Genomic DNA, 12,975 nt, shown 5'->3' on the forward strand with positions numbered 1-12,975 from the left:
TGGTGAGCCACGCACAGGCAGAGCAGTACACAGGTGCTCTCCTTACAATTCTCATTAAGCCATGGGACCTAACAGTATGACCTCTCTGAGCCTGCCCCCCCCTCCCCCGACCAATGTAGCTGGAGAGCAGAAAGTAATGAGTGAGGTGGAGGATTGCGAAAATTACCACTCCGGTGCAGCGCTCACTGAAAGTTGCCCTGACATGACAGCGGCATCCTTCTAGTTTGTACAGTTTTCTTCTCTTGTGCTCTATGTAAGTGTCCAGCAGTTTAGCCTGAGCACTGTGAACAGACTGGTCTCAATGTGTGCTGTGCGCTGTCAGTGTGCGCTGTGCTATGGTGTCAATGGCTGTGCAGTTGTGTGGATCTCAGCGCTGGATTGTACTTCCTCCCGCTGTGCTGCAGCTCCTCTCCTCTCTGCCAGCCTGAATAAAAGGGGGAAGTGGGGACATGCAAGCGTGGAGCTGCACACACAGGCTCCTGATGATGAGATGAATGGGAGAGAGAGAGAGGATGGATGGGAGTTGCAGAGGAGACGGCAAGAGAATGGGGAAGAGATCCAGTTCTAGTGCCCTGTCCCTCTGGTCTGACCCCAGTGCCCTGTCCCTCTGGTCTGACCCCAGTGCCCTGTCCCTCTGGTCTGACCCCAGTGCCCTGTCCCTCTGGTCTGACCCCAGTGCCCTGTCCCTCTGGTCTGACCCCAGTGCCCTGTCCCTCTGGTCTGACCCCAGTGCCCTGTCCCTCTGGTCTGACCCCAGTGCCCTGTCCCTCTGGTCTGACCCCAGTGCCCTGTCCCTCTGGTCTGACCCCAGTGCCCTGTCCCTCTGGTCTGACCCCAGTGCCCTGTCCCTCTGGTCTGACCCCAGTGCCCTGTCCCTCTGGTCTGACCCCAGTGCCCTGTCCCTCTGGTCTGACCCCAGTGCCCTGTCCCTCTGGTCTGACCCCAGTGCCCTGTCCCTCTGGTCTGACCCCAGTGCCCTGTCCCTCTGGTCTGACCCCAGTGCCCTGTCCCTCTGGTCTGACCCCAGTGCCCTGTCCCTCTGGTCTGACCCCAGTGCCCTGTCCCTCTGGTCTGACCCCAGTGCCCTGTCCCTCTGGTCTGACCCCAGTGCCCTGTCCCTCTGGTCTGACCCCAGTGCCCTGTCCCTCTGGTCTGACCCCAGTGCCCTGTCCCTCTGGTCTGACCCCAGTGCCCTGTCCCTCTGGTCTGACCCCAGTGCCCTGTCCCTCTGGTCTGACCCCAGTGCCCTGTCCCTCTGGTCTGACCCCAGTGCCCTGTCCCTCTGGTCTGACCCCAGTGCCCTGTCCCATTTTGTTAAAGTTGTTGTTGGTAATATTTAATTTTGTAACTTGATTCTGCATAAAACATTTAACAGTGTCATTCCATGAGATAATATACGAGGGCGTGTTTACGGGTGCAATTAGGCGCAGGGCAGTGTATGAATTAGGTGGGGCAACTGGTGGCGAGTAACTCTTGAGGCCTGGCTAGTAGCTCAGGACTTGAAATTTTGAGACCTGGTATAGAACCATATTCAGCAAGTTAAAAAATGTACTCCCAATATGATATGAGATCAGGGGCATTCAATGATGGACTTCTGAGCAAAAAAGATGGCGCCCTGGTTACTTCCTGTCTGGAGTCGTCATGTAGGTTCCTTCCACCTGGCATGTTGCATCCCTCTGGAATCTCTCAAAGACCATAACATTTTAATGGTTTAACACTATAAAGTTTTCCCTTTACCTATGGAATGCAATGCATTGGAGTCATGTATAGTGAAGTGAAAAATACAAAACAAAATAAATCCACGCTATCTAAATAGTGAGCAGCTACAAAAACCAATAGACAAAATGGAGAGTGACAAACAGAACATATAAATTGTAGCACTGGATAATGATGAGGTTTAAACACTATAAATCTGTTAAAGAAATAAAATGTAAACCAAAAATAAAAATCACCAAGTGAATGATGTGTTAACAAAGACTATTCAAGAAATATCAAGAAAAAAAAGTGCATAAGTGAATATGTAGAAAAGCTTGATTGTTGTATATGACTAGGTGAATAATTCCTAGATCAACGATATTTCCACACTTGAACTTGATGCACACTTGTGAAGAAAACCGCAACCAATTATACAGAGGCTTACCAGAAGTGTTGAACCCCGAAGAGCCTACGCCCAAAGGGTCAACAAAGCTGAATATACACAATGGATGTGTCAATGCAGGACCAAGTCCTTCATAGGGCAGAAAACGGCAAATCCACCAATCGGAAAGAAAAACGTGTAGTGCATCAGACTCTCATCCTTCCTCTGTGTGTCTCCAGCAGATCTCACTATGTATAATGAATGTACAGGGAGTGCAGAATTATTAGGCAAGTTGTATTTTTGAGGATTAATTTTATTATTGAACAACAACCATGTTCTCAATGAACCCAAAAAACTCATTAATATCAAAGCTGAATATTTTTGGAAGTAGTTTTTAGTTTTAGCTATTTTAGGGGAATATCTGTGTGTGCAGGTGACTATTACTGTGCATAATTATTAGGCAACTTAACAAAAAAAAAATATATACCCATTTCAATTATTTATTTTTACCAGTGAAACCAATATAACATCTGAACTTTCACAAATATACATTTCTGACATTCAAAAACAAAACAAAAACAAATCAGTGACCAATATAGCCACCTTTCTTTGCAAGGACACTCAAAAGCCTGCCATCCATGGATTCTGTCAGTGTTTTGATCTGTTCACCATCAACATTGCGTGCAGCAGCAACCGCAGCCTCCCAGACACTGTTCAGAGAGGTGTACTGTTTTCCCTCCTTGTAAATCTCACATTTGATGATGGACCACAGGTTCTCAATGGGGTTCAGATCAGGTGAACAAGGAGGCCATGTCATTAGTTTTTCTTCTTTTATACCCTTTCTTGCCAGCCACGCTGTGGAGTACTTGGACGCGTGTGCTGGAGCATTGTCCTGCGTGAAAATCATGTTTTTCTTGAAGGATGCAGACTTCTTCCTGTACCACTGCTTGAAGAAGGTGTCTTCCAGAAACTGGCAGTAGGACTGGGAGTTGAGCTTGACTCCATCCTCAACCCGAAAAGGCCCCACAAGCTCATCTTTGATGATACCAGCCCAAACCAGTACTCCACCTCCACCTTGCTGGCGTCTGAGTCGGACTGGAGCTCTCTGCCCTTTACCAATCCAGCCACGGGCCCATCCATCTGGCCCATCAAGACTCACTCTCATTTCATCAGTCCATAAAACCTTAGAAAAATCAGTCTTGAGATATTTCTTGGCCCAGTCTTGACGTTTCAGCTTGTGTGTCTTGTTCAGTGGAGGTCGTCTTTCAGCCTTTCTTACCTTGGCCATGTCTGAGTATTGCACACCTTGTGCTTTTGGGCACTCCAGTGATGTTGCAGCTCTGAAATATGGCCAAACTGGTGGCAAGTGGCATCTTGGCAGCTGCACGCTTGACTTTTCTCAGTTCATGGGCAGTTATTTTGTGCCTTGGTTTTTCCACACGCTTCTTGCGACCCTGTTGACTATTTTGAATGAAACGCTTGATTGTTCGATGATCACGCTTCAGAAGCTTTGCAATTTTAAGAGTGCTGCATCCCTCTGCAAGATATCTCACTATTTTTGACTTTTCTGAGCCTGTCAAGTCCTTCTTTTGACCCATTTTGCCAAAGGAAAGGAAGTTGCCTAATAATTATGCACACCTGATATAGGGTGTTGATGTCATTAGACCACACCCCTTCTCATTACAGAGATGCACATCACCTAATATGCTTAATTGGTAGTAGGCTTTCGAGCCTATACAGCTTGGAGTAAGACAACATGCATAAAGAGGATGATGTGGTCAAAATACTCATTTGCCTAATAATTCTGCACTCCCTGTATAGTGAAGTGGGAGCCATTTTAATTTTTGTGTGATGCATCATTTAAGAGTCTGCAGACTATCCAAAGGGTAAATCCCCATGATCAAAAAGCACTATTTGACCTCCTATGTATAGAACTCGTGGGGTCCATCCCAAACGGTGAGAGTACTTCTTTTGAGGCACGGTGGTGATGTTTCACAAACATATGAAGAGTATAGAAGGCATGGTGAATAACTCTTAAAGACAGTCTGTTTTCATCTCTAAGGCCATGTACAGACGACCAAACATGTACGATGAAACCGGTCCACCAGACCGTTTTCACCGTACATGTCTACCCGGGGATTTCTGTATGGTGGCTGTACTCGCCATCATACAGAAATCCGCGTGTAAACAATACACGGGGCGTGGCCGCACCGTCGCCGCGACGATGACGCGGCGACATGGGCGGCCCTGCCAGTTCAATGCTTCCACGCATGCGTCAAAGTCATTCGACGCATGCGAGGGATGGTGGGCGCTCGGACATGTATGGTAGGTCTGTACAGACGACCGAACATGTCCGAGCGGACAGGATTCCAGCGGGCTGTTTTAAAACAAGTCCAGAAATATTTGCCCGCTGGAAAAAGGCCCGGCGGGCAAATGTATGCTGGAATCCTGTCCGCTCGGGCCTACACACGACCGAACATGTCTGCTGAAACTGGTCCGCGGACTAGTTTCAGCAGACATGTTCGGTCGTGTGTATGGCCCATTATATGAATTTTTTGGACTTGTCATATATTGCTTTGAGGTAAAGCTGCACCATGCTTTGTGTTCATTTTATGATGTATGTGAAGTGATTGCACATATTTGGTATTTAACGGCATTTTTTTTTTTCAAATTAATTGCTATGATTTTGAGCTAACTTTGTCATATATTTGTGTAGTGCAGGGGTCAAACATATTTAGTATTTTAGTTAATACCAGGAAAGACCTCCCTATCCCTTTACTGCAACTGATCTATTTATCCTTGGGCTAGCATAAGCATTGTTTGGTTAAATTACTAGTTCAGCTTTGTGAAGAAAAAAATGTTTATCATCATTGCTGTATTATGTTGCTGACTTCATAATACTTGTATGCCTCTTTATTGTTCACAAATACTCCCTTCCTGTTTTAACTACTCCATAAAATGTAGTTGTCTGAAGCTGCAATTGTGCTGTCTACATATTTACAACTTGGCATTGTTTGCTTGTCCTGATGAAAGGCGAAGAACAAGTCCTAAATCTATGATCTAACGCTGTTAAAATGAAAACAATGTCCGAAAGTCACTAGAACTCAAGTTCCTAATAATAATACAGATGCATCACATAAAATTAGAATATCCAAAATGTTATTTATTTCAGTAATTCTGTTAAAAAAAAGCAGGGGGCTTCTTATGCATGAAGTCATTGGTGTGGCATGGAAGCGATTTTGCCTGTGGCATTGCTAAAGTTTTATGAAAGCTCAGATTGCCTTGATAGTGGCCTTCAGCTCGTCTGCATTGTTGGGTCTGGTGTCTCCCTTCTTCTTCTTGACAATACCCCACAGATTCTCTGTGGGGTTTAGGTCAGCGGAGTTTGTTGGCCAATCAATCAGTGATCCATGATCATTAAACAAGATATTGATAATTTTGGCAGCGTGGGCAGGTGCCAAGTCCTGCTGGAAAATGAAATCGGCATCTCCATGAAGCTGGTTGGCAGAGGGAAGCATGAAGTGCTCTATAATTTCCTGGTAGATGGCTGCGCTGACTTTGGCCTTGATAAAACACAGTGGACCAACACCAGCAGATTACATGGCTCTCCAAATCCTCAATGACTGAAAACTTCACACTGGACCGCATGCAACTTGGATTCTGTGCCTCTCCACTCTTCCTTCAGACTCTGAGACCTTGATTTCCAAATGAAATGCACAATTTTCCAGTGTGTGATGATTTGGGGAGCCATGTCATCTGCTGTGTTGGTCCACTTTGTTTTATCAAGTCCAAAGTCAGCACAGCCCTCTACCAGGAAATTCTAGAGCACTTCATGCTTCCCTCTGCTGACCAGCTTTATGGAGATGATCATTTAATTTTCCAGCAGAACTTGGCACCTGCCCGCACTTCCATGCATAGTGTGGGCAGTTGCCAAGTCCTGCTGGAAAATGAAGTTGCTTGAGGTCCGTTGTGAAGTTTTAACATTTATTGATGATTTGGGAAGCCATGTCCTCTTCTGGTAATAGCCCACTGTGTTTTATCAAGTCCAAAGGGCAGCCCTCTAACAAAAAAATTCTAGAGCACTTCATGCTTCCCTCTGGAGATGCTGATTTAATTTTCAAGCAGTACTTGGCACCTGCCCACACTGCCAAAAGTATCACTACCTGGTTTAATCATGGTATCCCTGTGCTTTATTGGCCAGCAAACAAGCTGAAGGCCCCTATCAAAGCAACCTGAGCTTCCATAACATCTCAGCAGTGCCACAGGCTGATCCCCCTCCATGCCATGCCGCATTGATGCAGTAATTCATGCAAAAGGAGCCCCCACCAAGTATTGAGTGCATACTATACTGTACATGGGCATACTTTTCAGTTTTTTTTTTTTACATTCATTGAGTGGCTGTAAAGTATATATGTATTTTTATTATAATAGTAAACATGTTATACTTGCCTGCTCTGTGGTATTGTACATATCAGCCCGAACCTCCTCTTCTGCGGTCTCCTGCTGGCACTCTTTGCTTCTTCTCTCTGCGCCCCCATGCATTATCCCTCAGTGGGCACCAAGAGATTTTATGCCAGGTACATTGTGGCACACCTGCAGGCTGGTTCCCAAACCAGGCTGTGTGAATCCATAGAGGGACACATCACAACCACGCTCCCTTCTCACAGGATCTAATTAACAGCAGCAGGAGTCCATGGCTCCCACTGCTCTCAATCTGTCCTATGAATCCAGGAAGAGACAAGTGCCACTGCAGACAGGCGCAGTGCTGGATTGAGACAGGACTCGGGTAAGTATAAAAGGGGGTGAGACATTTTTTTACTTTAATGCAGGGTATGCATTATAGTAAAAAAAAGTCTAGCCTTTAGAACTACTATATGGTTTTACAGACTAGAATACATTAATATTTCCTTCATACATTTTTAGTAAGTAGCTCTTAACATTAAAGCAGAACTTTACCCTAAAAGCGAAGTTCTGCTTTATATAATATCCCCCCTCTGCTCATTTTGTTTTTTTTTGGGGGGGGGGGGGTTTCTTGTTTTTGACAGTTTGCCCCTTTGCCCACAGCCTTCTGGGACCTGTGATGTGTTCCCTTTACAAAGCGCAGTAGGAAGCCAGCTGTGAAGCCACAAGGAGTCACAGCCGGCTTTCCTTAGTTAACATGCCGGTGCTGAGGACACGAAGACTGGGGAACTGGCCTGGGTGAGGATGGCACTGGATTTCTGGACAGGTAAGTGTCCTTTTTATTAAGTCAGTAACTACAGTATTTGCTATTTTTACCATTGCTTTGCTACAAAATTGACACTATCAGTGTGGGAGGGGTTATACTAGGCTGCCCTTGCAGCTTTGTCTTTGCCAATGTCCAATCCAAAGGCAGAAGAATAACCCTATGTAACTGAACTACTATCACGTGTCCCTTGGGTATGCCAAGAAAATAATTTTACAGTAACTTGAAAATCCTATTGTGAATTTATTGTACATTATAATTTATGGTTTTCTTCCTCTATAGGTTGGAATGTCTAGATATGGAGCTGCATCAACGAGTAGAGGTATGACAGCATGCTAATTGGTGGAATGCTTTTGGTTTGCATATTCATATGGGTCATATAAAATTAATAGTTGCTCTAGGAATTCTGTTGATTAACAGTCCTATTAAATGTGTCAACCGTTGTAGATGCTGTGCTTGTACTCCATCAGATGTGGCTCATGGAATTTAACCGGAAATATTTATTTCCACTTCCTTAACCACTGGAGGACCGCCTCCTGCACATTTATGTTGGCAGAATGGCACGGCTGGAAACAGGCACGTACCTGTACGTTGCCTTTAAGAGCCCAGCCATAGGTCGCGCACACGACCCGGTCCGAAGACCCGGTCCTGTGATCGGTAACAGGAGCTGATGAACGGGGAGAGATGTGTTTGTGTGTGTGTGTGTGTGTAAACACACCTTCCCCCGTTCTTCACTGTGGCAATGAGACTGATCGTCTGTTCCCTGATACAGGGAACGACGATCAGTGACGTCATGTCTACAGCCACACCCCCCTACAGTAAGAATCACTCCCTTAGGGCACACTTTACCCCTTAGCGCCACCTAGTGGTCAACCCCTTCACTGCCATTGTCATTTTCACAGTAATTGGTGCATTTTTATAGCACTTTTCGCCGTGAAGATGACAATGGTTCCAAAAATGTGTCCGATGTGTCCGCCATAATGTCGCAGTCACGGAAAAAATCGCCGCCATTAGTAGTAAAAAAATAATTAATAAAAATGGCATAAAACAATCCCCCATTTTGTAAACGATATACATTTTGCGCAAACCAATCGATAAACGCTTATTGCGATTTTTTTTATTTTTACCAAAAATATGTAGAATACGTATTGGCCTAAACGGAGAAAATTCTTTTTATTTTATATCTTTTTGGGGATATTTATTATAGCAAAAAGTAAAAAATACTGCATTTTTTTTCAAAATTGACGCCCTATTTTTGTTTATAGCGTAAAAAATAAAAACCGCAGAGGTGATCAAATGCCACCAAAAGAAAGCTCTATTTGTGGGAAAAAAGGACACCAATTTTGTTTGGGAGCCACGTCGCACGACCGCACAATTGTCAGTTAAAGCGACGCAGTGTTGAATCGCAAAAAGGGGCAAGGTCCATAACCTGCATAATGGTCTGGGTCTTAAGTGGTTAATTAGTGCTGCTGTACAGGGAAAAAAACAATACAGGCCAGCAATAGAACGTCATTGTGTATAGATATTAGGAAATAGATTCATATTCACTGGATAGCAAGTTTTTAGATCATTAACTCACCTGAGGGATCTAAAGCCCAGCTTGCTCATGGCCTTTTTTTAGATGAACGCAAGGCAAATTCCTGAATACATAGACGAGATACATGTATGAGAACTGGCCTACCTGCCAAAAGCTTTATATTTCTGCCCACACCCTTCTGTGATTTATGCAGCTTTCTCAAATACCTGGCATGACAGGAGGCCTGCTTTTTTTCTTCTCCTGCTGCAGGTAAAGACCGGTCACAGATTAGGTAACAAAAGTGACGTTTCGTCAGCTGCGCATGTGTCCATCGCTACCAGGTCTGCTAATCTGACAGAACACCTGCAGTCAGAAGAAGCGGCAGCGGACATCTTACTACTTTTAGGCTTTCAAAATGACACATCCAAACAGCATCGCAAATGTCAATACACTATATTTATATACGCTCACTTTATTGCTAAAATTACTTTCACATTCAAGACTTGGCTGGGTGTACTAAGTCGTCTGCTGCCTTCTTCTGACTTCAGGTGTTCTGTCAGATGAGCAAACATGGTAGCGGTGGAACGCATGCGAAGCTGACAGAACATCACACCTGTTGCCTAATCTGACGGGTCGCCGACTCTAACGGAACACAAGGCAGCCTGTAGTCGGTGGAGCTGCTGGCCCCTCCCACAGGCTATGCACTGCACGGTTATGTCAATACTACTTTTTAAAAGGCGATGCCTAGGTTTGCAGTGCACAGACATTTGGTGCACACAAAGTAAATTTATATCCCTTTTAACTGTGAAGGAATGTATATTTTATTTTTTGTGCCCGTGTTGAGCTTGCCCCCTTTCCCAGTCTGTGAATGGACATTGAAAGAAAAAGCTGCAGACTGGTGAACTCATCTCTGTCAGTGTGCCCTCTCCCCATGTTAACATATTCCTTGTCAACACATTAGCAGTGCAACACAACTCACTGGCTTCTTATGCTGCTGAAAAGCTGCAAGTGGTTGATGCCAGGTCAAAATTAAGTGCTTGCAGTTGAAAAAAAAAAAAAATAGATTTATTGATGTACTAATGGATAGAAGGCTACATTAATTTGTGTCATTTATATCTCTGTGGAGTTTAGCTTTTAAATATGGTTTTCTGTGGATTGATATTAACTCAAGGCAGATGTGCAATAACACCAGTTAATGCTTCTGTGTACAGTATGAAAGGAGGCACTGCAAGGGTTAAAGGTGATGTTTGGGGTAAATAACATAAACCTTCATACTCCCCTCGGTACTGCTGCTGTCTCTTCGGCACGAGACTGAGAACTGAGCTATCACGACTGTTGATCTCCCAGCTCTCGTCTTCTCAGAGCAGAGAACAGCGAGTCACCGCTGGCTGTTCTGCCCCTCCAGCGCTCACTGGACCACCGGGCAGGAGAGGGGAGTGAGCAAGCGCCACATGCTAAAGCCCACTGTCGTTTGTCTCTGGGTCAAAGCAGTGTAAAATTAAAGTGGTTGTAAAGGTCAAAGGTTGTGTGTTTTTTTTTTTTTTTTTTTTTACATCCAATGCATGTTCTGCATTAAGATAAAAAAAAAAGCCTTCAGTATGCAGCTTCCCCCTTAGTCTCCATTCACACCTCAGCGTAGGTGATCTGCCGCGTATTGCGGCGACATCAAATAGGCGTTTTGTCCCGCGATTTGCGGCGACAAAACGCGACGTTTTAAACATTGTTTTTTTGCTGGAGGGGTGATTTTTTACATGGTCGGCTATGCCCGAACGCCGAAGCCGCCCCAAAAAAAAGGGTCCGGGACTTCTTTTGAGCTTCAGGCGTCTCGGCGTTCCGCGTGGAGATGTGAACCATCTCCATAGCCGACCATGTAAAATCACCCCTCCAGCGTATTAGGGGCGGCTGCGGCGTCGCGCTTCAGGCGTATATACGCCTAGGTGTGAATGCAGCCTTAGTCTTTCCTGAGCCCAATCTCGATCCAAGGATGGTGCATGAGAGCATTGGCTCTCTCCCTCCTCATTGGCTCTCTCCCTCCTCATTGGCTCTCTCCCTCCTCATTGGCTCTCTCCCTCCTCATTGGCTCTCTCCCTCCTCATTGGCTCTCTCCCTCCTCATTGGCTCTCTCCCTCGTCACTGGCTCAGACACAGCAAAAGGAGGCATTGAGGCTTACAGTTGGTGAGGAGGGAGCTACACTGCGCTCTGTGTCTTATGGGGACACCGAGCTGGCTCAGGAGCAAGTCGCAGTCCTGATGATAAAAATCACAGATCGCCGCCATTACTAGTAAAAAAATTATAATAAACCATGACGTTTTTTCTTTTTTTTTTTTAAACCAAAAATATGTAGAACATACATCAGCCTAAACTGATGAAGAAATTATTTAGTTTTTGGATATTAATTATGGCTAAAATATACAAAATATTGTAATTTTTTTTTTTGTTTTCTTTTTTTGCGCAAAAAATAAAAACGGCAGAGGTGATCAAATGCCATTAAAAAGGTGGCTCTATTTGTGGGTGAAAAAAGGACATAAATGCTGTTTAGGTACTGCGTCGCACGACCTTGCAAGGGTCAGTTAAGTGCCGTATCGCATAAAATGGCCTAGTCAGGAAGGGGGCAAATCCTTCTGGGGCTGAAGTGGTTATTATTTGAAGTCTAAAACCAAAACGGTCAAGTGATGTGCAGTCACAAATCATCAAGTGCTAATATTAACATATGGCTATAGTAACACTGCTACATTGTAACTACACTATGATACTTTTTTTCTCTTTGGCTAACATATGGTGATCAAGTGGAATTGGAGATGGTGGGATACATCTGAAGAAGTGATTCTTCAAAGAGCTTACCTTGCGATTGCGCATCACTGGACTGTTTGTTTTAGATGTCATGCATCATCAACATTTTATGTAAAAAAAAAATAGTTTTCAGTCACTTTAAGTGCACTACTGTGACCCACAAGAGAAGTATGACCGAAAAAGCTTTGGCCATACTACTTTTTATCCCTTAGAAGAAACTTTTTTTTGCATCTGGATCTGTAACTTGCCTTTTTAGTGCCACAAATCACTACTGCTTACTAAGGCTGCCATCATAATGAGTCAGTAGTGAGCAGTGAAACCTAGATCTAGAGACCACCAAAGCTGGTTACTTTTTGGAATGCCTAGGTTTTCAGTGGTATGGGCTTCTCTCCAACATATCAAAGCACATTCACACACATGTACAGCTGTGACTAAAAGTTTTGAGAATGGCACAAATATTCATTTTCACAAAGCCTGCTTCAGTGTTTTTAGATCTTTGTCAGATGTTACTATGGCATGCTGAAGTATAATTGCAAATATTTCATTAGTGTCAAATAGGGTTTCACCGATATTTGAGTTCCGATACTTTCCCTTAAGTACTCGCCGATGCCAATTACCGATACATATATATTCGGGTTGTACCAATACTTATTTTTAAGTACCTGCCAATACCGAATACCTATATATATATATATATATATATATATATATATATATATATATATATATATATATATATATATATATATATATATATATATATATTCCGCTACATGTTTTTGGTAAAAAAATACCAATACGCGTATATTGATTGGTTTGCACAATAGTTATAGCGTCCAAAAACTATGGGATATTTAGGGACTCTTTATTTTTACTAGTAGTGGTGGGGGATCTTTTTTTTTCTTTTTTTTTTTTTTTTTTTTTTTTTTTAAAGCAGGACTGCGACATTACGGCAGACAAATTGTATACAAAGTGACACTTTTTGGGGACCAGTGACACCAATACAGTCATCGCAAAAAAAACAAAAAAAAAACAGTATAAATGACACTGGCAGGGAAGGGGGTTAACACCAGGGGCGATCAAAAGGTTAAGTGTGTCCCTGGGAGGTGCTTAGTGTGTGTGATGCATTTACTGGAGGAAAAGAGAATTGTGTTTCAGCTTAGCTGAAACGCAAGATCTCTTGCTCCCTGATAGATCAGCAGACCACTACTCCATTTCTCCACAGAATGGTGGGTCACGGGTGCTGGACCTGCTGATTGGCTCCCACTGTGTGCAATCACAGCGGGAGTGACGCTCGCCCCTACCCCGCATGCATGAAATCACGTACAGGTACATGATTTTGCACAGACTGGCCGCCCTGCTGCAGT

The 12,975-nt window shown here is 44.0% G+C and overlaps 1 protein-coding gene across 9 annotated transcripts in view; it reads left to right on the forward strand.

Annotated features, from left to right (window-relative positions):
- Positions 1–12,975, forward strand: part of PCNX1 (pecanex 1) — a 173,874-nt gene that overhangs the window by 32,832 nt on the left and 128,067 nt on the right. For all 9 annotated transcript variants that reach the window (XM_040333117.1, XM_040333119.1, XM_040333120.1 and 6 more), the window contains exon 4: positions 7,584–7,623. In XM_040333117.1, the coding sequence (XP_040189051.1) occupies positions 7,584–7,623 (40 nt within the window). The remainder of the gene's footprint in view (positions 1–7,583; positions 7,624–12,975) is intronic.

This window comes from Rana temporaria, chromosome 13 (assembly GCF_905171775.1).
Source record: "Rana temporaria chromosome 13, aRanTem1.1, whole genome shotgun sequence".
Classification (NCBI taxonomy): Eukaryota; Metazoa; Chordata; class Amphibia; order Anura; family Ranidae; genus Rana; species Rana temporaria.